Raw genomic sequence first — 26,931 nt, forward strand, 5'->3', positions numbered from 1 at the left:
GGATCTGACATTTAAATATATTTTACAATTCTAACCTGAACTACGTGGGTTTAAACCCCTTTTTTCTACCTTTGTTTATTCATCATTTGCTATATTGTACCCCCTTATCTTTTTTTTTTCTTAGTACCTGACATGGTGAATGTTTGTATACTTGGAATCTCCTGACTCTCCCCTTTTTATGCCCCTTGTTTGTATTCCTGTATTTCTAACATTTAAATTCAATAAAAAATTTGGTACTTGTTTCCTAGCAGGGCGCCCAGTGTTCTTACGTACGCTACCGTAGCAAAATCACATTGCATTGCATCTCATGGGCCATTATAGTGCCATGCGATGCAATGCAATTTTTTAATGTAATTTATTCACTGCTCTGTTAGCCCTAGAGGATTGCACGGGATTGCATTGCACCCCCGAAAAATTTCATGAGATTTTATAGGGTGCGATGCCATGCCATTAGCTATACACTTGTATGACATACAATGAGGTTTCAGTGACCCCCCCCCACTATCCGCGCCACCCCGAAGCGCGGCGATCGCAGCGGTACGCGTCCTCTGACCTTTTCATACCCCCACTATCCACGTCGGCGTGGAGTTGATTTTATATAGTGTGGCGAGCCACCGAGCCCGAAGCGTGGCGAGCGCAGTGAGCCCTGCGAGGGGACGCGTAATACATGTAAAGTAATTTGCGTCCCCTCGCGGGACTCCACACGCTTCTGGCTCGCCACACTATATAAAATCAACTCCATGCCGTCGTGGATAGTGGGGGTATGAAAAGGTCAGGAGGATGCGGTTCCGCTGTGCTCGCTACGCTTTGGGGTGGCGTGGATAGTGGGGGGGGGGTCAGTGAAACCTCATTGTATGTCATACAAGTGTATAGCTAATGGCATGGCATCGCACCCTATAAAATCTCATGCAATTTTTCCCCTAGGGCCAACAGAGCAGTGAATAAATTACATAAAAAAATTGCATCGCATGGCACTATAATGGCCCATGAGATGCAATGCAATGCGATTTTGCTACGGAGAATAGTCCTGTACGCTTACAGCGTCCTGGGTGCCCTGCTAGGAAACAAGTGCCAAAAATGTAATATTAAATAAAAAAAAAATTGTGCAAAAAATATTATATTTCCCAAACATTACAGGTTATTCTGATGAATAAAAATGTTTGCTTGGCAATTTTCACACCTATTTTGACAAATTCACTTGGCACTCAAAGGGTTAAGTATCACCCAATGTATCGAGGAGGAAGCACAGCAGAATACTCCATATTTGCCATAGATTTCTATGAGGGCTGTGAAACTCTCCAGAATTGTAAGTACTCTAGAGTAATGTGATCACTTCACTCCTGACATATGTTAAGGCTGTTACTTTTTGGAGACATTGGGTAGATAAATGAAGCAGTGATAAGGGAGAAGAGAGCCAGTGGAAAAGTGGCCCATGGCAGCCAATCACCCTGGCAGCCAATCAGCACTGAAGTAACAGCTATAATTTACATAATATTAAATTACACAGAGCAGCTGATTGGTTGCCATGGACATTGTCTCCACTGGCTCACGTCTCCTTCTTTATCACTGTTTCATACATCTACCCCACTCTCCTTTCTTGTGTATATTAATACATCTCAATTAATTATTATTTGTTGTGCTGTAAATAACAGCAATAAGAAATTACAATGCTCAGGTATACCATTAATAATATGCATCTGAGAGCTCTAGTCATACTTCTTTTTACCACAAGATGGAGGCAAAGAATAATTCAACTAATTTTCCTCTCACACAAAGGGGCCTATTTATCATCAACCAAAGGCCCATACACACAATAAGAATATCTTTCCAATCTGGCTGATTGGAATAGAAATCTGGACATTTTTTGTGAGCAAATGACAATTTATACAGTAGCAGGCTTATGTCAGGTGTGCAGGTTTATACATATTAGAGATAGCATAGAGACTGTACAAATGTGGCTTGGCACTACTAAAGTTGTTCACATAACATAATAAAATGAAGTGTTATATAGACAATAGATGTATAAAAACTAATGGAATAGCCGTTGGGTCGGCAGTAAAGTCCCCCTGAATCAGTATTATCAATATTGCTGTCACCAGTCTGCATAACAGTAATATCCCCACCAGCGGTTGTGCGTGACCCAAAGGATCAACACTTCAAATGCATTATTCATCTAGTGCAGTTTTGTTCAACCACTTTGTCGTGGCACTAGTGTTCCTTGAGCTTTTCTCAAGTGCCTCCAGATCTAGAGATGACCACACCAGTTTACCACCACCATCAGTTCAACTGTTATTTACTGGTCTCTTCTTTTCATGTAAAGGGCCAGTGTATTTTATTTTTGTTACCTGTGGGGACCAGTGTGATTGTTTTTTATATGTGGCCAATAGGGTTTTTTGTTTTTTTTCTGTGGGGGCCAATGTGTTTAGCCCGGCGGGGACCTCATGGTGTGCCTTGGCAATTTTAAAATCTTATTTTGTGTGTCGCAAGGTACAAAGGTTGAAAATCACTGATCTGATCAATCAATCACTGATCTGACACCAAATGCTTGAATTCCCCCCACAGAGGTGAGGAGCAATGTTGGCCTTTTAATATATGGGATGAGCTACATCTTATTGTCATCACACCAGAGTGTTCTTGTATGTTCATTGTTTCTAGGAGCCAGTAATCACATATTGTTCCTATACATACCAGACTAAACACATACAGCATTTCCGAGAGCTGTGTTTTCTAGGGAAGAGAGCATTCCGTTGAAGCTATTGCCATGTGTGCTGGCCACATCCAGAGCTTGTGTGCTGTGTGAGCTCAGTTGCATGCCCCCGCAGTAGCTGCAGTCTTCACAGTACAGTTCATTTTTATGCTGTACATTTGTCTCCTAAGATACTTCTTATGGAAGCAGCGGCGTAACTATAGCACTGCAGCCACCACGAGGGGGGGGGGGCGCTGTGCATGTGGGGGCGCCGGGGGCTGCGGTGCTATAGTTACACCCCCCCCCCCCAATCCCCCGCAGACTTACCTATCTCGCTGGTCCCGGTGGCTCCTTTCTTCTGCTGAGGACCACCACAAAATGGCCGCCCCCATATAGCACACAGTTCTCTGAAACTGTCTGCTGTATGGGGGCGGTCATTTTGTGGTGGTCCTCAGCAGAAGAACGGAGCTGCCGGGACCAGCGCGATAGGTAAGGCTGCGGGGGATTGGGGGGGGGGGGGTTTGCATGGGCGGCGGGTCTTGGTGGGGTGGCGGCGCCCAAAACTTAGCTACACCACTGAGAGGATCGCACACCCCATTCTCAGCAATGCGCGTTCATGTCTGCTGGATCGCCATCCGCCTGATAAACGCAGAGAATGGCCTCATCGGTAGGGTCTCATTCTTATTCATGGAACACTACGTAGCTCCACTTCTCTTGCTGCACTTTGGGACAACAGTATTTTCAACAATGCCGTAGAGCTGGGCACACACAGATTTATCTATCTGGTGGGAACAAAGATCTGGTAATGTATGGGAGCATACAAGAATCGAACAGTTGCTCCCAAGGTATAAGGTCGTTCGGTCAACACAGTAAAGGTTGACATACATTGGGTCAACCACTGAAGGTCAATATGGGTTAGGTTGACATACTTAAGGTCAACATGGTTGGACGGTTGACACAAGCATCAGGTCAACACCCACACGACATGTGCCAACAGGCAGTATTTCACGCCCAACCATCCACTAGGGTGCGAAGGGAGAATAGAACAGTGTGCCGAACGTAGCATGGCACCGTGCCTGAAGCATGGTGAGTGCAGTGAGCCTCACGATGGGACACAGTGCACTGATATGGTGTTCATGTCAACTTTATGGGACCAAAAAAGTGAAAACCACATGTTAACTTTTTGACTGTTGACCTAATGCTTGTGTCAACCTTGATGGCAAACTATTCTACATAGGTCTTAAACTATCAATGATTTTGAATCATCGATAGCCGATGGCCATCTCTGATTAGAGTTAGACACTTATAAGGGGGGTAAGGTAAGGATGCGGGGTGGGGTGGGGGTAAATTTAGCAGACGGGATTGTATTAATTGGAGTAAATAATCTAAATTTATTATACTATCAACACTACTCTTCTGTTTTCTTTTCTATACCTGTACGATTTGGGAACTGACTTTATCCTTGTGTCAGCTGCTTGACCACACACCCCATATTCAGATACCTGATTTTTCATGAAAAAAGTAGACACGTGAAAAGGTCAAAAAGGTTTTTCACAATTTTCACATTCTGTATACTTTTTCATACTTTACCATCCACATGGAATACGAGAGAATAGTAAAGTGTGTAAAGCGAGTCACCAGCCAACCTAGCCATGCAAGGGTACATTTTACACAAATTGGTCAACAGGTGTCGACATTGACACAAAAATGTGAAAAACTGATGTTGACCTTTTCATGTGTCTACATTTTTCATGTCTGCCTTTTGATCATGTCAACCTTTTACTTGTTGACCTTTTCCATGATGAAATTTTTCACCCTTGTGACATTTTGGTGTCTACAGACTGTCTATCTAGGCACTGTTGGGTAAATTGACTAAGATGGGAGTTCTATTGAACATGCGATGTTGCCCATAGCAACCAATCAGATTTTGGGGGAGATTCTCTAAATAAAAAATGCGGTACAAACACCGTTATCTGGGTTTTTACCGCATTTTGGGATGCTCTAAGCATCCCCTGTCGGGTTACCGCGTCGGGGGGCATCGCCTATGGGCTTCTAACGCGCCCCCCCTCACCTGTGTCCGGGCAGAGCTGTGCTGCCCGGACCTGTAACCTCCTCCTCCCTGCACTATGATCCTCTTCCGGGTGCAGGGAGGAGGATAGCCTTGTCTATCTAAAAATCCAAACCCCTCCTGGGAACAGGATGTGGTCCCTATGTCGACAGTAGTTAGGTTGACAGTCATTAGTGTGACCACTATAGGTCGACATTAACTAGGTTAACACATGATATAGTTCAACATGCATTAGGTTGACATGTCATCACAAGCATGTCGACATGCAATTTTTCATTCTTTTTAAATCAGAAAAAGGTGGTTATTCTCATACTTTACTATCCAAGTGGGCACAGAGTGAGAATTTCGTGATGCACAGTGCCTGAATCATGGCGAGCCATATGGGGGGACGCGGTACAATTTTATGATGTCCATGTTGACTTATGTAGACATAGACACCTGCAAAAATGAAAACCTCATGGTGACCTTTTGATGTTGACCTAATGCTTGCATCGACCAATTTTATGTGTCAACCCAGTGACTGTGGACCTATAATGTTCGACCTAAGGACTGTCCACCTAACTGCTGTTGAAACTATGACCAATACCCAAGTGAACCCCCTGTATGGGCACACTGCGTGCAGCCTCTAGTATGGGCAGAAGATGAGTGTTTGCAGGACGAGTACTCTCAGGGTTCCCTCTGCCTTAGCTCTGGTGATCAGTGGGGGGGGGGGGGGGGGGGCATGTACTCTTTACCCCGACCCGCATCTGTTGCATTTGACCACGGGGCCTGTTTCCCTCCTTCATCATTACAGACAGCGGTGGGATTTCTCCAGACCCCATGGAAGGCTTTATCGCTCCCGTTGTCCGTGAATAGATGCTCTATTCTTGCATCCAGAGGGGCTGGGGGCATAGCCAGCTGCTGAGCATGCCCCCACAGCGGGGGAAACGGGGCATGGCCTCGCTGCAGTGTCGTGGGTATAGGCCATGCCCCTTTTTAATAGCCACGCCCCAACAAATTTGGCGCAAGGCTACGGCACACAAGCTGGCCCACCTCCCTGTCCAGAATTGTTGGGAGGCATGGATGTTGCTACAGGCAACCAATCAGATGCTATATATTATCTTCTGAAAGGTGCTATATAAATAAGAAGTAGATTCTGATTGGTTGCCCATAGCAACATCCAATGTGAAATAGAACTCTTAATACATTTCTCGCATTAGGTGGAATATAATAGGATGAAAGAATCAGAAAGTGAGAGAAATCTTCAGTTTTTTTAAAGCGGCAATCATTTACACTGCAAATCCAGTTTGATTTTGAAGTGTTAATGATTGCCGCTTTAAAAAAGTTGAGGTTTTTTTTCCAAATCTCTCATCCTATTACATTTCACCCATTGCATCTAATTCAAATCCCACTGTGTTTATTTTCCCTCTCGCGTAGTCAGTGTTGTAGTACAAGAATGCATGCAGATATTTTTGTATTTCATCGCATGCTATTGTACTACATATTGAACTATTGTGTAGTCAAAATCTGGTGTAGTTCAAATAGCACAGTGTGTACAGTCCTAATCACATAGCACACATTGTATAGGCTCAAATCTCACCTAGCACACTTCTCGGCCTTTTGGCTAAGATCAAGTGTAGTATCTGTTCTTATCAGTGGGTATGGACTGGCCTCTGGCAGAGAATAGAGAGAGGCTGGACTGAGTAGCTGCTCTGATGGGCGGAGGGTGTGGGACCCCTCTTTTTTGCCTGGGAGTGGTGAAAAGTCTGGCTAAGTACCCTCACCTCTGCCAGTGGTAGGAGGTGTTGTTTCCGTAAACCCACTGGTGAGAGGGGGGGAGAAACACTGGGCCTAGGAGTTTGGCTCTCTTGATGGGGTTCGTAGCCCCCAAAGGATGAGACAGCAAAAGGCTCAGTCTAGTATCCATTCCCAAGGAGCGGAGAAAGGCTGGGACTGAGTAGATGGCTCCTGTTCCAGAGGTTCGTAGCCTTTGATGGGGAGACCGCGAAAGGCCCAGCTTAGTACCTTAACCTTGGGATCGGAGAAACACTGAGACTGAGTAGATTGCTCTTCCGAGGGGGTCGCAATCCCTAAGGGAGTCAGTCGAAAAGCCCAGTGGAGTACCCATTCCCATGCCAGGGGCTGGAAAGTGCCCTATGATGGGAGCAGAGAAACACTTGGTCGGACGCTGATCGGTCGGCTGCTTGGAGTCCGAGGCTGCACTGTGCCCCCGGGGAAACTCGGGGGTGCCGAACATGCACGGGTGATCCCAAAATCACCATGCACTAGTAAGCACTAGCACTCCGCACTTCCCTCTAGGTAGCGTCCTTACCTCGTCCTTTTGGATGGGGTAGGACAATTTTTCACACCCCCACCCTGGCCTTCTGGCTAGGGTATCTTTATTATTTATTTATTTTCCTTCTCACGTTCGTCACTTTCACGTTTTCTGTTTTTTTGTAGTTTGTCACGTTTTTTTTTGGGTAATGTGGTCGACCCTTTCGGGCCTTCCATTTCCCCAATGTGCCAAAGCTCTCGCCTTTTGGGGAGAGCAGCGGTCCCCCCGAGGACGACCCCGAGCCGCAAGGCGGAGGGAAGTCCACTGAGGGTCTCTCCAAACCTTCGGGTGCGGAGGACCCACCGTCCTAACCCTTCCGGGGGTTGAGGAATGAGGGTCTCTCTAAGCTTCGGCGAAGAGGACCCACCGTTCCCTATTTTCCCCTCTTCGGCCTTATGGTTGAGAGGGGTTAGGGGAAAAACGGGGCCCGTCTCATTCGGGAGATAAGCCCACTCGATCGCACAGCCCCCTTTGCACGTGTTTAGGCACAGCACTGGTGGTAGGGAGCACACCTCGGGCTCCTGAGTTTCTTCAAACTCATGCATGAGTGTGTGTGTACATGTGGTAAGGAATATAGATTAATAGAAAACTGGTAATAAATAACTAAAATAATATAGATATATCTGCAGATATAGCTATAATTGTGTACCCAACTTAACTGGTCAGTGATCTGCTGAGAACTAGATGCTATTGTCCTGCCAGGTGTGTGCTTGGTCCTTATAACTGTGTAATAGAAGGTGGGAGGTCTGTGTCCTGATGTCTGACTATTAGGAGCTGTGAGGTCTGACCTGGAGGTTTTGTCCTGCTGCCCCAGGCTCCGTGGGTGATTAGCATCCAGCACAATACAGGGATTTTTTCCAAGAGCTCCTCCCCTCCCCACATGCACAGAGTCAGAGACATTGTGCTGCTCAGTCTGTCAGTCTGAGAGTTGCTGGGCTAGGATGTACACCGCTACAGCTGTAGTGCAGCTATACAAGCATGTGTGAGGAGTGGCAGTGAGTGCGCCCCAGGATTAGAGCCACCAGCAACCACAAGAGAATGTCTGTCTCTATCACAGTAAGTCCTTTGTATTGTTCTGGATTTTTTGGACACGTGGAGACCAGAGTCTAACAGCAAATCTCTGGGTCACATCTGTGATACCATCCTGATTGATCACTGGAGATCTGACAGATTTGTGATCTGCAGTGGTACAGCTTCTTATTAATGCAAGAAGAACATTGAAGTCATTGAGGAAATTAACTTATCTTACATCACGTTCGTAATCTGCGGGGAAACCTACAATTGGACATCGTTCATTCTTCTTCTGGCAATGCCTGCAAACCTTGGTCCTAACTGAATGCATTAATTGCCCTGAACAGAGGACCCCACGAGCCTCATCTCCTGCCGTACATACTGTATCTACTCTGCGCAGATCAGGACTTGCAGGAATGGCCGCAAATAAGGTTGGGAAGAGAATGATCAATAAAACGCATTCTCCATCCCGGAGCCGAGATTCAGGACAAGCCATACAGCGGAGGCACGCCCGGGTCACGGTGAAGTATGACCGCAAGGAACTGCAGAAAAGGCTGGACGTGGAGAAGTGGATAGATGACAGTATGGAGCAGCTTTACCTGGGCAGGGTGAGTGTGCTAGCGGTGATCATAGAGTTAAACCAACGTTTCACACACTCCCAATAGCTAATGATGTCTGTCTGTGGGATAAAACTGTCACCTGTGCATGATTGAGCATATCCTGAAAACATGAGGTGTGGGATAAAAGAACACAGATCTTATCACAGGATATGTTGGAGTATACATTTTTAATAAGACTACACAATTTCTAAATAAATAATTGGAATGATAAGAGGGTGACACATTAAATGGCGCTAAGGGGAACTCTACCCACATAGTGTTCATAACATGATCTGTGGAGTAAAAGTCTTTTATTTAATGTTTTTTCTTTTGACACACCCACTGGAACGAGTTCTGAAATTCCTGTGTCATATGATATTTACATTGCATACACATAAATGTTGCAGTCTTAAGGTGCCCATACACTAGTCCGATTTGGACCAATTTCACCCGATCCCGACAGATTTGGGCCGAGAAATCGACCCAAGTCGGATGTGTTTGATGTCCCCCTCTGGTCCGATGCACAGTCCCGTGCGCATCGGTCCTGAGCCGGTGGTCGGACCTGCTACCAATCCCCCCCATACATTGATGCAATAATTGTAGTAGTGTTAGGGCACCTTTTAGGCCAGGATGTACCAACCTTGCACAGTACATTCCGTCACTTATCAACATATGCGACGAGTAACACAATGGGCGGCTCTCACTATAAGAGCTGACCTTTGCGATGGACGTCCAGGTCTATGACCTAAAGGGCCCCATACATCAGTAATTAATTGTGACAATTTTCAGATATGGAGATGATTGCCACAATTAATTTTAGATGTGTGGGCTCCCCCTTTTGGCAATCCCAATCGCCAATCGATTGCTTAATCAGGTTTTTAAACATGTTTAATAATCTGGTATTATCTGCAGATCTTTTTTATATGTGTGGGCATTCCCAATTCGTTTTCTTCATCTATTTACATTATGAACAGCTGAAATGACAATCGATTGGGGCAATTTCCAGATATGAAGATGCAATCTTTAGATGGAAAAATCTGCCGATCACTGAAAAAAACTGTAATGTGTGGGCAAAGTCAGATTGTAAAATCCATTTATCTGGCCAAAATATCCCAATATCTGAAAATCCATAAATTGTGATTGCTGATGTATGGGGCCCATAAGAGTCTGTGTGTGCATGCACAGAAGGACACGTGGCTTTGAGTAATGCTGGAGGGGGATCTGATTGGATCCTTCTGACAGCATTGATGTGGAAAGAGGCACATAGGCGTCTCTGTAGGGTAACGCAAGCTTTTGCCCTCCACCCCGAAATCCAGCTACTGGGGCTTAGTACATACAGGAAATGTGATGAAACCCAGAAAGGTGTTTTACTGCATTTTTCCATTAGTGCATACCACCCTTATAGATATTGCTTAGACCAGGTACCGGTCTAAGCAATAGGGATATCGGCATAATTGTGGTATCAGACTGACAAATCATGTATATCATCTAGTGCAGGGGTAGCCAACTCCAGTCCTCTAGAGGTACCTACAGTTAATGTTTTCCAGATCTCCTCACAGGATCACAAGTGAAGTAATTGGCTCCACCTGTGGATCTATTAAAATGTGTCAGTCAGTAATGAGTGCACCTATGCAGCAGCTAGGTTGTCTGGAAAATGTGAACTGTTGGTAGCTCTCGAAGACTGGACTTGGCTACCACTGGTCTAGTGCAGTGGTTCTTAACCCCGGTCCTCAGGGACCCCCAACAGTTCACCTTTTCCAGGTCACCCTGCAGGTGCACTCATTATTCACTGACACATCTTAAAGGGTCACAGGTGATGCTAATTATTTCACCTGTGAGTCTGCATGGAAAATGTGCACTGTTGGGGGTCCCTGAGGACCGAGGTTGAGAACCACTGGTCTAGTGTATGTCTGATTGAGAACTCCCATGGGTTGCATGCAACATCTTCTGGTTGGCCGTGCTGCGGGCCAATCAGAATATATTGGAACAAATTCATTAAGCTTCAAAAAGTGATAGAGTGATAAATAACCAATCAGATCCTAACTGTCATTTTCAAACCCAGCCTGTAATATGACCGGATCTGGTTGGCTGATTGTTTAGCACTTTTTGAAGCTTAGTACATCTGACCCATTGTCTGTGATTTTAGTGCAGTAATGTTAGCAGTATGGGGGCAGAGCCAAAGTGCCTGTTTCCCGCCTCCTGCATCATCCACACTGCTAGTCTGCTCCACTAGCGCAGACCGTTTTTTGTTTTTTTTAAATATATACTGACCTCGTGTCAGTCTGCCCCCCCCCCCCATCGCGACTATTTGCTGTGATTCGCAGGTCAGCGATAAGGGGGTACGCCATTATGATGCACTCCTGTCGTCATATTTGCCCGCAAATTATGGGTCCCGCACCTGAGAAGTGGCCACTGAGTGCTGCTTACAGATGAAAGTGCCGCTGCCCAGACCTGGTATCATTGACAGCTGCTGTGGCATCCTCCCTCTAGATGTCAGTGTGTGCACTACATTTATGTGTGTATATCTGTAATCTATATACAGTGTATGTGTATGTAACACCATAGTTGCTGACATCAGGCCCAGCGACGGGGGGAGGGGGGTTCAAAGAGGACAGCCGTGCCAGGCCCTGATGATCTGAGGCCCAAAACCAGTCTTCGGTCGTCTGGGCCCCCCACTGCTCAGCCAACTGGTCCCCTGCCACACAGATGGCCTGCCCCCTCCACCCAGGCGCCGGGACTCAGAGCCCAGCTGCTCAGCCGTCTGCCCCGCCCCCGGCACACCCCCTTTTTTGGAGTGCGGCCCTCGAATATTTACTGGAAGTGTTAAGTGGCCCCCCCCAGCTGAAATAATTGCCCACCCCTGATATAGTGCATACACACTGAACAATGTCATTTAACAATATCATTCAGTGACATAGTTCTGCTCCATACATAATGTTATTGACGATATAGTCACATTGAGCTGCATGTACAGACAGGGAGTGGGGGATTGTTAAGGACATGTGGGAGGTAGAGTATCGTTTATCGTTCGTAACATACGCACAGGGAAATATTTTAAATGGTCAGAAGGGTCCAAATGAGCGACTATCGCTTGTAACATTGCATAGTTTGTACGCTCTTTAAAGAGATCCCATGATCTCTGTGCTGCTTCTTGTCTTCATCTGCTGCAACATTTTTATAACTTCTCATGGGCAGACGTTCTAATGCTGGGTACACATAGTAAGATTTCTGTCCAATCTGTCTAATGGGAACAAATCTCTCGTAATATCTGGGAGTATATAACAATCAGCCATTGGCCCCCATACGCTGAAAAATTGCAAAAACTGTTTGGATAAATTTTGTTAAACTTTAATGATTTAACCATTTTGTCTGAATGGCCATTGTCTGTTTTCGAGTGTTTGGGAGCAAATACTCTTATCTCATATGTTCCATACATTACCAGATATTTGTAGCCACCAGATAGATTGGACAGCTAAATCTTTTGGTGTATATCCAGCCTTACTACGGGTCCAGGTGCCTCCTGCTCCATGGGAAATAACATTTTCATCTACAAATAATTTTGTTTAAATGCAATTGGAGGTACAGTACAGAGGGAGAAATGATGGATCCCTACGTTCCAGTATCCCGCAGAGGATAACACACATTTAGGTATGATTCCAGTGTGTGTGTGTGTGTGTGTGTGTGTGTGTGTGTGTGTGTGTGTGTGTGTGTGTGTGTGTGTGTGTGTATGTCAGTCAGTCAGGTAGGGTCCTAAAGTGGGATGCAGTTAGAATCCCGGCATTCAAAATCCCGTCCACTGAAATCCCAACACTTTCTCCCTCCTATGGGTGTCCACGAGAATAAATTAGTGTGCCAAGCAGGGCCGGATTAACAATGGGGCTGATGGAGCTACAGCTCCAGGCCCATTCTCCAAATAGGCCCATTCTGTAGCTGAGGTCCAGAGCTTTCCAACGAGCCCAGCCTTGTGTCGGTAGCCCCCGGGAACCGGAGATACCGACAGGCAAACCTGGAACGTTTTCCCCATAGGATAACATGGGACCCGCTAATTACGACCTCCACCCGATTCCAACGGCTGCCAGTTCCCCCTCCGGCATCACAGAAGCTTGAGGTTGATCTCAGTCGAACCCAAATCGCTGGGCCTTCAATCTGATACCTGGTCCATATGGGTTCATTGGTTCTAGAGATATTGCGGGTAAACCAATTTTTTTTCATTTCTGAAATGTAATTTCTCTACCGTCCAATGGGATACTGGGCTTCACTACTATGGGGATTGAGACCTCCGCAGGAGAGACAGGCACATAAAAGAACTTTCAGTGTGGGTGCACTGGCTCCTCCCCTCAATCTCCCTCCACTAGTCAGTTTTGAAAAATGTGCCTCAGGAGAGGCAGTGCTTCTGGATGCTCCAGAGTTTTTTCCACATTTATTTTCAAGTTTGTTATTTTGGGGCGCTGTAGTGACCACACAGCTGTCCTGCTTCGTGGGTGTCAGGGGAAGGGTCAGTCCCCGACCTCTTCAGGTGCAGAGCTGACCCTGCTACAGGACAATCCAGTCCTGCGTGGGACTTGTCACCGCACAGCATTGCGCTGTAGCGAGCAAGTCCCCTAGCCGCCGCACACCCCTGACAGGTCTGAAGACATCGGTGGTGAGTACAGGCTGGGGGTCCCACAAGGGGTCCCCGCAGCCATTTCTAGTGCGGCAAGACGACGGCTAGTAATGGCGGCTCTCCAGCAGGGACCGCGTGAACACCGCGTCTGATAACTGGCATAGGGGTGCTGCCGCTGGACCACCAGGGACACCCCTCAGGGTATAATGTATGATATATATATTTTACACCTTTAATAATGTCAGTATAATTATATGTAAGCGCCAGCTCCGTGTAAGGGGGCGGGGCTTCACTCAGAGCGGGACCAAGCTCTGCTGGGCGCGCGCTGTCACTTCCTGCTTCTTCACACGCTGCCAGACTCCATTACAGGGCTCCTCACTGGCGTGGTGGATCCGGGTACTTGCAGCACGGCAGAGACAGCAGGTTTTTATAGCGATTTAGCGCTGCTGCGCTATCTAGCTTAGTCAGACACTGTGTTGTTTATATCACTGTGTTTAGCGTTACCAGCTCACCCAGATCTGTGAGTTCAGGTTAAGGGTGCACTTGGCTCCCCAATTGCTCTGTTTTTCCTCACTGTTTAGTTACAGCATAAAGCAAGCACATAGTCTGTTTTCACTCAGAGGAAACACATCCAGCAGTGTGTGCACGTGTGTGACTGCGTGGGGGTTGTGTTTGTTACTACAGACATTGTAGTACTATCTCATCATGGTGAAAAAGTTCACTTGTATGGTGTGTAGCACCAAGTTTGTGCCCAAGTCACAGTCCCAGGTTACTTGTGAGGCTTGTATGTCACCACAGCCCAGTAGTGCTGACACCCAGATCAGTGGGGTTCCCCCACAGCTTGCGGGGCAATCGCAGGCAGACGAGCAGGAGCCTGCGTGGGCCTCCAACATAAAGACCTTGTTGGATTCTGTGGCTTCACAGCTTTCCACTAACACTCAGCAAACGCAGAGGGTTCAGAGGGAATTGTCCATGTTATCTGCCAGGGTGGATATTCTTCATACCCAAAATGTACCTCCCCCGCCCGCACAGCCTCAAAAGAGGCAGGCTACTGCTATGGATCCTGACACAGATGAGGACGATGAGGACATATTGGAGGAGGGTGAGGAGCAGGGTCTGCAGGAACCAGCTCCTGAGACGGCAGTACATGGTCCCGAGCCCCTTATCAGGGCCATTAGGGATGTTTTAGATCTCCCTGTAGAGGTATCCACAGAAGGAGATCATTTCTTCATGACTCAGAAGAAACAGCCAGTGTACTTCCCTGAGCAGGCAGAGTTAGAAACTGCTTTCAGGGCTGCATGGCAAAACCCTGATAAGAGGTTTACTCTTTCAAAAAGGTTCACAAATGCATATCCTTTTGAACCTTTGGGCAGAAAGAAATGGGAGGAGCCACCGGTAGTGGACTCCTCTGTTTCCCGCCTCTCTAAGAAGGTGTTGTTACCAGTCCCAGGGGTATCCACCCTTAAGGACGGGGCGGACAGAAGGTTGGAAGCTACCCTCAAGTCCATATATACGGCTAGTGGGGCATCCCAGCGTCCAGTTTTAGCCAGCTGCTGGATGGCCAAGGCTATTCATACCTGGTCAACCCAGATTCAGGAAGGCTTGTTGGGTGACATGACTGTGGCCCAAATAGGGGACAGCCTGCGTCACATTCAGGATACCGCAAAAATCCTGTGCGAGGCACAAAAGGAATTGGGCGCAATTAACGCGCGCAATTCAGCCATGGCGGTGTCAGCCAGACGGGCCTTGTGGCTGCGGCAGTGGTCTGCAGATGTAGACTCAAAGAAGAGTGTGGAGGGTATTCCCTTTACAGGAGAATGGCTGTTTGGCAGTGAATTAGACGGTTGGATTTCCAAAGCCACGGCAGGAAAATCTACCTTCCTTCCATCAGCCCCCACGGTTGCAAAGCGTACCTTCACAGGTGCTTCCCAGCAGTCCTTTCGTGGGAACAGGTTTCGCCCCAAGGCTAGGGGCGCCTCCAATGCCAGCAGGGGCACGAGAGGCAAGTTTAGGAAGCCTAACACCTCCAACACCCAGGACCGTCCAAATGCCGCGACTTCCTCTAAGCCTGCAGCATGACGGGGTTTTCCCGCCACGAGACTCTCTCGCGGTGGGAGCGCGACTGTTGCATTTCAGCCATGTGTGGGACGCCTCGGGTCTGGATACCTGGGCCAGAGGTCTCATTTCTCTAGGTTACAAGCTGGAATTCGACAAACCCCCTCCCAGACGATACTTCAGGTCGGCACTTCCAGCATCCCAGGAAGATCAGGTGCTCCTTCAGGGGGCCATTACCAGGCTGCTTCAGTCTCAGGTAATTGTACCGGTGCCAGTCACGGAGCAGGGCCAGGGATATTATTCCAACTTATTCCTGGTACCGAAGCCAGACGGCTCAGTAAGACCCATCCTGAATCTAAAGTCACTGAACCCCTTCCTGCGCGTGTTCAAGTTCAGGATGGAGTCCTTGCGCTCTGTGATCGCCAGCCTAGAAAGAGGGGAGTTCCTGGCCTCTATAGACGTCAAAGACGCCTATCTACACATTCCTATCTGGCCCCCACACCAAATCTATCTCAGGTTTGCCTTGGGGAACGACCATTACCAATTCCGGGCGTTACCTTTCGGCCTGTCGACAGCCCCGCGGGTTTTCACAAAGGTAATGGCGGAAATGATGTCACTACTCAGGCTCCGAAGGGTGAATGTAGTGCCATACCTGGACGACCTGCTAATAAAAGCAGGGTCGGCGGAGGCTTTAAGCAGTGCTCTCAATCTGTCCATACAGGTGCTAAGAGACCACGGGTGGATCCTAAACATGCCCAAATCATCGCTGGTTCCAACCCAGAGGATGGTTTTCTTGGGCATGATCCTGGATACATCAGACCAAAAAGTTTTTCTGCCGATGGAAAAGGTCACTGCAATACAACAGCTGGTCAGGGAGGTCCTACAGTCACCTCTGGTACAGATCCATCTTTGCCTCCGGCTTCTAGGCAAGATGGTGGCTTCATTCGAAGCAATACAATTTGGCCGCTTCCATTCCAGGACCTTTCAATTGGATATTCTGACAAAATGGTCCGGCTCCCCCCTGCAGATGCGCAGAAGGATTGGCCTTGCAACAAGAACCAGGATCTCGCTACAGTGGTGGCTAGATTCATCCAATTTGTTGGCAGGCAGACGGTTCCAGATCCAGGACTGGATTCTGGTAACCACGGACGCCAGCCTGAGGGGCTGGGGAGCTGTGACACAGGGAGTCCGCCTACAGGGTCGATGGTCTCCACTGGAGTCAGGCCTTCATATCAACAAGCTGGAGTTGAGGGCGGTCTACTATGCCCTGTTACAGGCAGCTCCATTGTTACAGGGAAAGGCGATCCAGGTCCAGTCGGACAATGCCACCACTGTGGCCTATATAAATCGGCAGGGTGGTACCAAGAGCATGCCTTGCATGAGAGAAGCGTCAAAAATTCTGTCCTGGGCGGAACAGAATGTCCAGGCCCTGTCTGCCATTTTTATCCCGGGGGTCGACAATTGGGAGGCGGACTTCCTGAGTCGTCACGATCTTCACCCGGGAGAGTGGGGCCTTCACACTCAAGTGTTCAATGCCATAGTGGATCTGTGGGGGCTCCCTCAGATCGACCTGATGGCTTCACGATTGAACCACAAGGTAGCAATGTACTGTGCACGGACCAGAGACCCAGGGGCGATAGCGGTGGACGCTCTCACCTGGACCTGGGATTTCCAATTGGTGTACCTCTTCCCACCTCTCCCATTGTTGGCTCGGGTGCTAAAGCGGCTCCGGCATCAGGGGACGGAGGCCATACTGGTGGCACCAGACTGGCCAAGAAGGGCCTGGTACGGGGACATTCAGGCCATGCTAGTGGAAGACCCGTGGCGTCTGCCCCTAAGAGAAGACCTGCTCCTCCAGGGTCCGTTCGTCTTCCAGGACTTACAGCGGCTACGTTTAACGGCCTGGAGGTTGAGCGGCAGATCTTAGTCCACAAAGGTCTCCATCCCTCTGTCATCACTACAATGATAAAAGCCAGGAAGCCGGTGACGGCTGCTCATTATCATGTAATATGGCGCAGATATATTGCCTGGTGTGAGAAGAATGACTTGCCTCCGGCCAGGTTTCGGTTAAACAGTCTGCTACGTTTCCTTCAGGCTGGCCTGGATAAGGGACTCAGATTGGGTTCCTTAAAGGTCCAAATCTCTGCACTATCTGTGTTTTTTCAGAAAAAGATTGCGGCCTTGCCGGAAGTGCAAACCTTCTTACAGGGGGTTCTGAGGATCCAGCCCCCCTTTGTGCCTCCCACTGCACCATGGGATTTGGAAGTGGTTCTCACTTTCTTGAAATCTGCCCGGTTTGTTCCACTGGAGGAGTCTGAACTGCGACACCTCACTTGGAAGACTGTTGTTCTGCTGGCTCTGGCTTCGGCCAGGAGGGTATCCGAGCTTGGGGCTTTATCATGTCGGAGCCCTTACCTTGTGTTCCACAACGATAGGGCGGAACTCAGGACCAGACCACAATTCCTTCCAAAGGTGGTGTCAGGGTTCCACCTAAACCAACCTATTGTGGTCCCTTCTAGCGCGGCACATCCGGATATACCTGAGTCCTTAGATGTGGTCCTAACCCTTAAAGGGTATGTCAAGCGCACAGCGAGGATCCGGAAGACGGACAGCCTTTTTGTGCTCTATGATGCGCAGAAGAAGGGGTTACCTGCTTCAACGCGTACCATTGCCAGGTGGATAAGATGTACTATCCAACAGACCTATGCATCAGCTGGTTTATCGCTTCCTTTTTCAGTAAAGGCTCATTCAACCAGGTCTGTAGGTACCTCTTGGGCGGCTGCTCGAGGGGTGTCGGCAATGCAGCTCTGCAGGGCCGCAACTTGGTCAGGGCAACACACATTTGTGAAGTTCTACAAGTTTGACACCCTGGCCAGGGAGGATTCCCAGTTCGGGAATGCGGTTCTACAGCAGAATCCGCACGTTCCCACCCGTTCTGGTAGCTTTGGGACCTCCCCATAGTAGTGAAGCCCAGTATCCCATTGGACGGTAGAGAAAATAGGATTTTGGGTACCTACCGGTAAATCCTTTTCTCGTAGTCCATATGGGATACTGGGAGCCCACCTCGGTGCGGCTTTTCTGCTGTCAGATACTATTTCATTGTTAGGCTTATTGCCTTGTTTTCTATAGGATAGATATATCTATAGATTTGTTTCTAGTTACAGGTGTCCTCTTAAGTTGTTAGGATTCACCTCTTTTATATGTTGTTGTTCGGTTGGGTGTGCTTGATGAATCTCACCACAATACATTATCACATACTCCTCACATGCTCTCCTTCGGCACAGTTTTTGCATTAACTGACTAGTGGAGGGAGATTGAGGGGAGGAGCCAGTGCACCCACACTGAAAGTTCTTTTATGTGCCTGTCTCTCCTGCGGAGGTCTCAATCCCCATAGTAGTGAAGCCCAGTATCCCATATGGACTACGAGAAAAGGATTTACCGGTAGGTACCCAAAATCCTATTTTCATGGCTGTTCATGTTGTTTGACAGATTTCTCTGGAACCAAATGGCCCAGTTTCACGGGACCAAATTCATTTGAAGCCTACATGTAAATCGGTCAGTTGGTTCCGAAGATGTAGCTGGTTGTTTAACCTCTTCAGTGGCAATCCCGAGAATTTTCCGGGCTGTGCCTCAGTGCCCAGTCTGGCAAGCCCGGAAAATTCTCGGGATTGCCACTGTTTGGAGTCGGGCAGCGCTGCTGAGTTCACTCTGATCTCAGGCAGCGTTGCGCTGCCCGGCTCCCTCCCATCTGCGGCGTCGCCTCCTCCTCCTCCTCCCCCCTCCCCTCCGGGTTTTCAATAGAAGTCCCCGGCGCCGGCTTATGACAAGCCGGCTGCCGGGGACAGCGATGCGGCGGGGGGGGGGGGGGCGCAGGTCCGGGCAGCCGCTGATTGACAGTTCAGCGGCGCTGCCCGGACCCAGGGGGGTAGTGGTGCGGTTTTTTTAAAGGGAGCGCTCCTCATAAAAAACTCGCCCAGTGGGGAGCACTCCCCAAAAAAAAACCCACCACTGAAGGGGTTAAAGGGGGGCGGGGGTTGTTTTCTCTCCCCCTCACACAAAAAAATGCAGGGACTAGGCTGGTGTAAAACAATCCAGTCCGGGAATGTCCCTGCATGATCTTGGGGCCATATTCCCGGGTAAATCCCTGCATTTTCTGGTGTGAAAGGGGTATTATTTCAAATAGCTGGGACATGCAGTGCTCTGAATACAGCCAGGCAGCCACCTGCTCTCTGCCCAGCTGTCAATGGCTGTCATTTCTGTCCGGCGGCGGCTATCCCCCAGTTACCGCAAGTATGTATTCCCCCTTAGCAATGAGCATGTAATCCCACATGGCAATGAGCATGGAACCCCTGGCAATAAGCATGGAACCCCTGGCAATGAACATGTTGGTAAGCAACACTTAAGTAGCATAATTTTTCATAGGCATTATGGTGTTTGGTATAATACGTAATGGAGAATATGGTGTTTGGCTTAACATGTAATGGGCATTATGGTGTAAATTTTTAATGCGCGCCTTCAGCGCGCAATGCCCCTATTTATAAGGCATATTGTGCATTATTGCTCAATCTGTTTGGTATAATAATGTGTATTTTGGCTCAATCCATGTGGCAAAATGTGTATTTTGCCTTAATCTGTGTGGCATAACGTGAATTTTGACTCAATCTGTGTGCCATAGTGTGAATTTTGGCTCAGTCAGTGTGAATTTTGGCTCATTCCATGTGGCACAATGTGTAAGAGGCAAGTACAGTATAAGGGGGTTACTATTGTGTTGCATGATTTGTATAAGTGGTATATGGTGTGGTAAATTTAGGTAGCCACATAAAAGGTGCTGAAATGTTGTCTACCAAGTTTCGGCTTTCAGTATTTTTTTTATGACTGGAATGCTGCCTCACCCTGCAAGTATCTTAGAACATCGGTATCCTGCATGTGCACCTTTGGAGGGCACCCACCAATATATCTCCCTGCATTTTTCTTATGCCAGCCCCCTGCCTTTCTCCAGGTATATAGAATTAGTTGAAAGTATTTACACAAATAGAGACATACCCATGAGCAGACCACCCAAACAGAACACTGGTCACTCCCCCCACATTATTAGGTGCTGGCCACAACCCCTATTATTGTTCATAATAGGCAATTGATAATTTTCAGCTCCAGGCCCATTTAGACCTTAATCTGGCTCTGGTGCCAAGCATAGCGAGCACAGCGGGCCCGCAAGAGGGGGGCAACCACTTCCCCCCCCCCTGTCGGGATTTTGAACGCCGGGACTCCAACTGCCGCCCTAAAGTAATAGCAGGCTGTGTTGTGGAGAGACACGCTATCCCTTCTTATCGTACACGTTTCTGGCTGGATTGTGATTCCACAATGGAAGGTACAAAGCCCTCTTCCCTCCTGTTGTCAAAGCCCACTTCTCTTCACATTTCACTCACAGCTCTCCTTTACTCCAACACTCAGTGACCATCTTCATACTCATCTCCATCATTGGCCTCAAGCCTCTAGTTGTATGTTGATTGGGTCCTCACTACTTACATTTAAGCTGTAATGTGTACTGAACTGTGGTGCTCTTTATTTGTACTGTATTTTTGTTATTTATTCAATGTTATGCCAAGTTTTGTCTCCCTGTATTGTTCCTTTGAACGGCGCTGCGAAACACTTGTGGCGCCTTATAAATAAAATTATAATAATAATAATAATAATAAAGTCCTTTTAAAGAGGCCAGTCCCAGAATGTGGCCTGTATCTATGTATCTGAGTTCAAGTTAATTTGGGCAAAATGGTGGGGGGGGGGGGGGGTTGTGCGTTACTTCATGAATGACTGACTGCATTTGTGTTGTTTGACCTTCTTTTATGTTCATTCCTGGGCAGCTTGCAACAATTATTTACGTAATATACACAGGATGGGGCAGAGGCCAAGGTCCGGGCATCCTTTGTAACAGCTCTATGTTAGGAATAGTGAATATAGCCTTGCAAATCCACCAAACCCTGCCCGAGGAATGAACGTCCGCTCGCCCCCCTCGCAGCGCGGGTTTGCCCGCACAGGCTGCGAATGGATGTTTAGCATAAACATCCATTCGTATGCCTGTGGGTAACGTCCCACATCTTTCGATGGTCGGCGACCATCGAAAGATGTGGAAGATACGCGCATATAAAAGTGACTTTTAAGTCACTTATATATGCGTGCACGCTGGCATGGATATGGGCGGGCAGCTGATATCCAGTGATGTCAGCTGCCAGCCCCCCACTCCCACATCACCGCCTCATTACCATGAGAACGCTTATGGATCCATATGGTGATGGGGCAGCCCGGCGCCCCCCAGCCTTTCTCCGCCCCCCACCCCCCCCCCCCCCCCCGCATGCCGTCATAAGTCATACCTCCCAACTGTCACGATTTTAGAGGGACAGTCCCGATTTTCGGGTCCTGTCCCGCTGTCCCACCCGCGGCAGGCATTGTCCCGCTGCGGGGGGTGGCAGTTGGGAGACCCCCCAATCTAGTAGAATAGACGCTGTGCGCATGCACACAGCGTCTATTCTCGTATGAAAAGGAGGTTGCGGCTAATTAGCATAAGCCGTGCCCTCATTTGCATACAACCCGCCCCCTTTTCGGGCGTCCCTATTTGTTAAGGTCAAAAGTTGGGAGGTATGCATAAGTGCATGGACCCGGCGAACCGAAAGTTTGGCGTGGGTGCACGTACCCTACATCTGCACAGACGCGCATGTGCAGATGCGCAACATCGGTCCTCCATGCGAATGCACGGGGGACCGAAGGAACTTTAATAACTCCAATAGTCCTAATCCAAAATAACGGCCTCATGTCCACCACACACATGGCCACACTACCCAGTGTTCCGCATAAGAGCATCACACGGCCACATGCCCACATACAGCGTTATACTGGCTATCCATGCCACATGGCCAATATGTGCTGTATTGTGCCATGTTATCCTGCTCATACCCACAGTATTCATATGCTAACTCTCCCATCGCAGTCCATCACCCACCATATACAGCTCTGTGTCTAGCCTATTGATCTTCTGGCCAGTAATGTACACACACTTCTGTAGACCCGGAATACTAAACCTGCGTATCCCTATAGACTCTATCCTGTATCATATGTAAACACAGGTAGGGATAGATTACTGCGCTGAGGGCAGCCTGCACTAGTCAGTTAATACATCACCACACATATAACACATAACACCAAGACAACCAACAGAATACTGACCGTTTTCATGCACTCCTCAATGTAGTTTAATACCACATCTGAGAGTCCACTATTATGTAAACCAAATCTAACTCTCTCTGCACATGTTACATCTGCCCCACCTGCAGTGCATATGGTTTTGTCCATTAGAGAGTGATTGTGCCTTTCCAGGTGAACCCGAATAATCCCCCCATAGTGTGATAATCTTTCAGCACCAGATCTAATTATTTTAAAATGGTGAAATATAAGAACCGTACCCTGTAAATTTGTCCACTCTGATCAAGTAGACAATATACACTTAAAACAAAGGAAGGGGAAGATGCAGGGCCAACATCAATTTTCCTTTTCCCTGAAGATATTCATCATGTAAAATAAAAAGTATTCCTCCAATGGTGAAGTAACGTTTAATGAAATTTTTAAAAACATAATAAAATTCATGAGTGCAAACAATGGACTCTCACCGAGTTTAAATGTCCACATAAAGAGTAGACAAAGACAGCATAAAAGCATTCGATCTGGTGCTGAAAGATATCACAATCTATATGGTTCCTTTTTCCCTCTATGTACATCAAGGAAATCCACCTACAGGGGGAGATATCTCTCTGAAGCCCTGTACACATGCATCGATTTTTTTTTTTTTTTTTTTTTTTTTTTTTTTTTTTTTTTTTTCAATTTTCGATATGATTTTGCTTATAGAAGTGAAATCGAATGTTTTTTTGTGTCACTTTCGATCTACATTCGATTTGATGCGTTTTCCCAAAATCGAACAGAAAAATCTTCTGTGCAGCCAAGGAAATATCGAATTCGATCTAGTAAATCGAATGTGTACAATGTACCATGAATGTATATTGAATTTGATATCGAATTCGATATCTAATGCAAAAGTACAGATCTAATGCCAAATCGAATGGAAAGATCTAATGCCAGATCTAATAGAAAATCTATTCTAACATTGAATCAAAAGCAAATCTGTGTGTGTGTGTGTGTGTATGGCTTGAATGAGATTTGGACTTCTTTCCAAGGTCTACATAATAGTGGACTCTCATAGATGTGGTATTAAACTACACTGAGGAGCGCTTGAAAACTGTATTCTTTTTGTCTATCCTGTATCATGTTCCTATTTCCATACGCACACACTGTATGAATTATTCATTCAGTCCCCGGCCTTCTCTGAGACATCTATCATTCATCTTCCAATAATCCTGAATGGATATTGTGCCTATGTGACAGTGATTAGTGTCCCCTGGGTGGCACATCCCCCTCTTTGAGTGTCACCTTCTCCCCCTTGGGGTATCAGCCAATTATCTGCTAATATGGCAGCTGGGTCCATCTGTATAAGCTGCATATGATTAGGTGACCAGAGCTGAGTAATGCTGCACTTTATATTCTAACCCTTATTCCGTTCCTTTAAAACAAAAAGCAGTGGATTATATTCTTCTTTAGTTTATTACTTGTGCGACAGCATTGTATGCACAAGTAGTGGTCCTCAGGAGTTGCTCTCACTGATACTTCCTTGGAATGCAGCAGTAGGCATCTATTACATGTAGACACCCTTTGCTGCAGTAGTGATCTGCCCTGCCTCCAAGGATGCAGCATCGTATCAGTGACTCGCCATTGGTCACATCGGTCTGATTAAAGTTTCCAATTGCCTTAGGCTGATACACATGTATCTCCCCTTGTAGTGCTGCTACACACATGTATGGGTGCTCAGGGACTCGCCAAGGTTATACAACTGGCATGTATGATCTAGTGGCATGTGAAGGAGACCTAGCTATAGGCTGCCCAGCTGGTGCTGTAGCACAATGTACATAAAGTAATGGTTTCATTAGTAAGTGGTGGGGCCTACACACGGGGCAATTTTCTAAGCGATCTGCCTTAATTTGACTAGATCTCTTAGAAAATGCCCCTACATTGTCCCATGTATAGGGGCCATTGCGATGCGCGGCCCCACGCGGCAGTATCGGCAGGCGATTACGATCCAGCATGCTGGATAAATCTAGTTAGATCCCCGGTCAGAGCCAGTGTTCTCACCGGAGATCACTGGCCTTGACGGATCGCTCGGCGCACATCACTGTGCAGCGCTGTGTTCTGAGCCATCTAGCATCACTCAGCAAAATATCCCTGTGTGTAGGCCCCATTATATTGGCAGCCATCTGGCAGTTTACCTCCTACAGTACGTTGGGACGGGTGATAGTTAAAAAGTATGGATAATTGCAAGCTGCCCGTTACAGAGACCGGAAAATCTCTGTGTAACTACTGACGGAGAGACTAATATTGTTCAAAGTGTGGCTACAAATTCAATTCACTTAAATTACAAATTACAGGCTACAGTGACAGAACGAGTTCCGTTAAAAATAATAAGTTAAAAAACAAACCTGCACTAACTAGATTTCTAATTAAGTATATTATTTTGGGTGCATATTGCAGTAATTTTACACCACTGTTCTCCAAATCATTTATCTCTCTCTCGCAAAGTTCTCTGGAAGGCAAATTAAAATGGCAGCATAACAGTCAACTTACTACTCTCAGCTTGCCGTTTGAGGGGGGGGGGGGGGGGGAAGCGCAACCTTCCACAAAAAGAAGTCTAATTGTACTGAATCTATGCACATAGTGGCCTGAGGTACAGTTGCATGCAAATTGGTCACATCTAAGGGACCGGGTAACTGAGGCACGGACGTGCACCTCTGCAGGGTAGCACAGATCTCCAGTGTGTCTAGCAGTTGCATTGCACCCTGGGTATTGAGGGTGTATTAGACTGGTAATGAAATGCCTGTAAGATCATTAGAGATGCTAGATGTCATTACCAGAAAAAATTATCCAAAGATCAATGTAAAGTAATGGGAGCCCTGGAAGCTTCAGATTTATTAACTTGCAGAACTTTAAATGGCCTATCTTTCATGGGATTCAAACCAAGTTCTCTCTGTGACAGAATAGTGTAATGCTTTAAATAGTGTTCATTCTAGCACCCTGCATCTTTCAAAGCCTGTGCAGTTTCTCTTCCCTGCCTGTGGTGTGTCTCTCTGCTGGTGCTTCTAGCACAGTGTGGTCTGTATTTCTGCACTGTTGAGCAGACCAGAACTGTACTGGAAGCATCACAGCAGGCAGAGATACCGCAGGCAGGGAAGAGGAATGGCACAGGTTTTGAAAGGTGCAGGGTGCTAGAATGAACACTAAGTGTTACATATTGTACTACTATATACTGTACTTTATATAAGAATATTGCTATATAGTAATGGCTATTGTGGATGATTAATACAGTCCTGTACATTGTGCCTTTGGCGGATGCACCTTTTCATCAGCAAAATTATTCTCTATATCCGTCTGATACAAGTAGAATATCCCTTATCCAAAATTCTCAGGACCAGAAGCATTTTGGATAATGGATTATTTCAGATTTCCTATTCGTCAACCTGTTTTACTGTCGACTTTCTAAACCAACCCCCAGTTACATAATGGACTTAAAGTTCAATCAGATGGTACTTATGTATTAGCCGGGCGCTCAATTTACATACGTACGGCAACGTAGTGAGATCGCATCGCATGCCATTTTGGGCGCCCGGCTAATACCGAAGTACCAATCAGATTGCCAGACTCTTCTGGTAGAGCTGGCACGTATGAAATAAGCATAGGTTTAAAGTACTGTAGTCATTTACCAACATACTTGGCCCAAAACATGGACTGAATTCACTATGCCCCTGCTCAACCCAGATGTACTCTGGCTTGCTTAAAACCGCCCCTCTATACCACCGGCAGGCCCAACTGCTACTGTAAGCATTGGTTTCATCCCACATCGAGGATGGCTGTTCATCAGTTAGGGCTTGGATTTAGGAAGTTCCTCCGATGAGGTCATTTTGCTGAGTTAACAGAGCGACCTCTGAATGGCTCCATGAACACACTTAGCACAGACTCTGTTACCCAGTGACAATTTGGTTTCTTCCAGGAACTGCGCCTTCTAATCATTGAATAATAACCCTATTAGGGGGTTTAGTGGCCCCCCGAGGGACACATCATCCATCCTGGAGACATGTAGCTTCCACACCTCCCCCTGCTACATCCTCCACACCAATATCATGGCAATGTGGATATCGGCCCTGTCTGAGCTCTCAAGATTAACCCTTTCCTCGCACCAACCCATGTTCCTTCTGTTGCAGGAGATGGATATGCCAGATGAGGTGAATATCGATGATCTCTTGGACATGGACACAGATGAGCAGCGGAGAAGCAGCTTACAGGTAAGCAGTGTAGATGTTCTATTGCCCATTCTATTTGTGTAGCAGAGCGGTGTTGCGTGATACTTGGTTATTACACAGAGATGGCCATGCGTATTACCTAGATAGGACCAAACCAAACTGCACGGTGTATGTCCGCATGACATTCTCCTTTATTTTTTGGGCCGAC

At 47.3% G+C, this 26,931-nt stretch overlaps 1 protein-coding gene and 1 pseudogene across 1 annotated transcript in view; both read left to right on the forward strand.

The window, feature by feature from the left end:
* The first annotated feature begins 6,337 nt into the window (after positions 1-6,337).
* On the forward strand, positions 6,338-6,544 carry LOC146039984 (U2 spliceosomal RNA; annotated as a pseudogene).
* A 1,308-nt stretch (positions 6,545-7,852) lies between these two features.
* Positions 7,853-26,931, forward strand: part of PPP1R14A (protein phosphatase 1 regulatory inhibitor subunit 14A) — a 38,492-nt gene continuing 19,413 nt past the window's right edge. Inside the window, exons 1-2 of the mRNA XM_083159768.1 lie at positions 7,853-8,687; positions 26,685-26,765. Coding sequence (XP_083015894.1) covers positions 8,496-8,687; positions 26,685-26,765 — 273 coding nt within the window. The 5' untranslated portion in view covers positions 7,853-8,495. The remainder of the gene's footprint in view (positions 8,688-26,684; positions 26,766-26,931) is intronic.

This window comes from Crinia signifera, chromosome 9 (genome assembly GCF_055691185.1).
Source record: "Crinia signifera chromosome 9, ASM5569118v1, whole genome shotgun sequence".
NCBI lineage: Eukaryota > Metazoa > Chordata > Amphibia > Anura > Myobatrachidae > Crinia > Crinia signifera.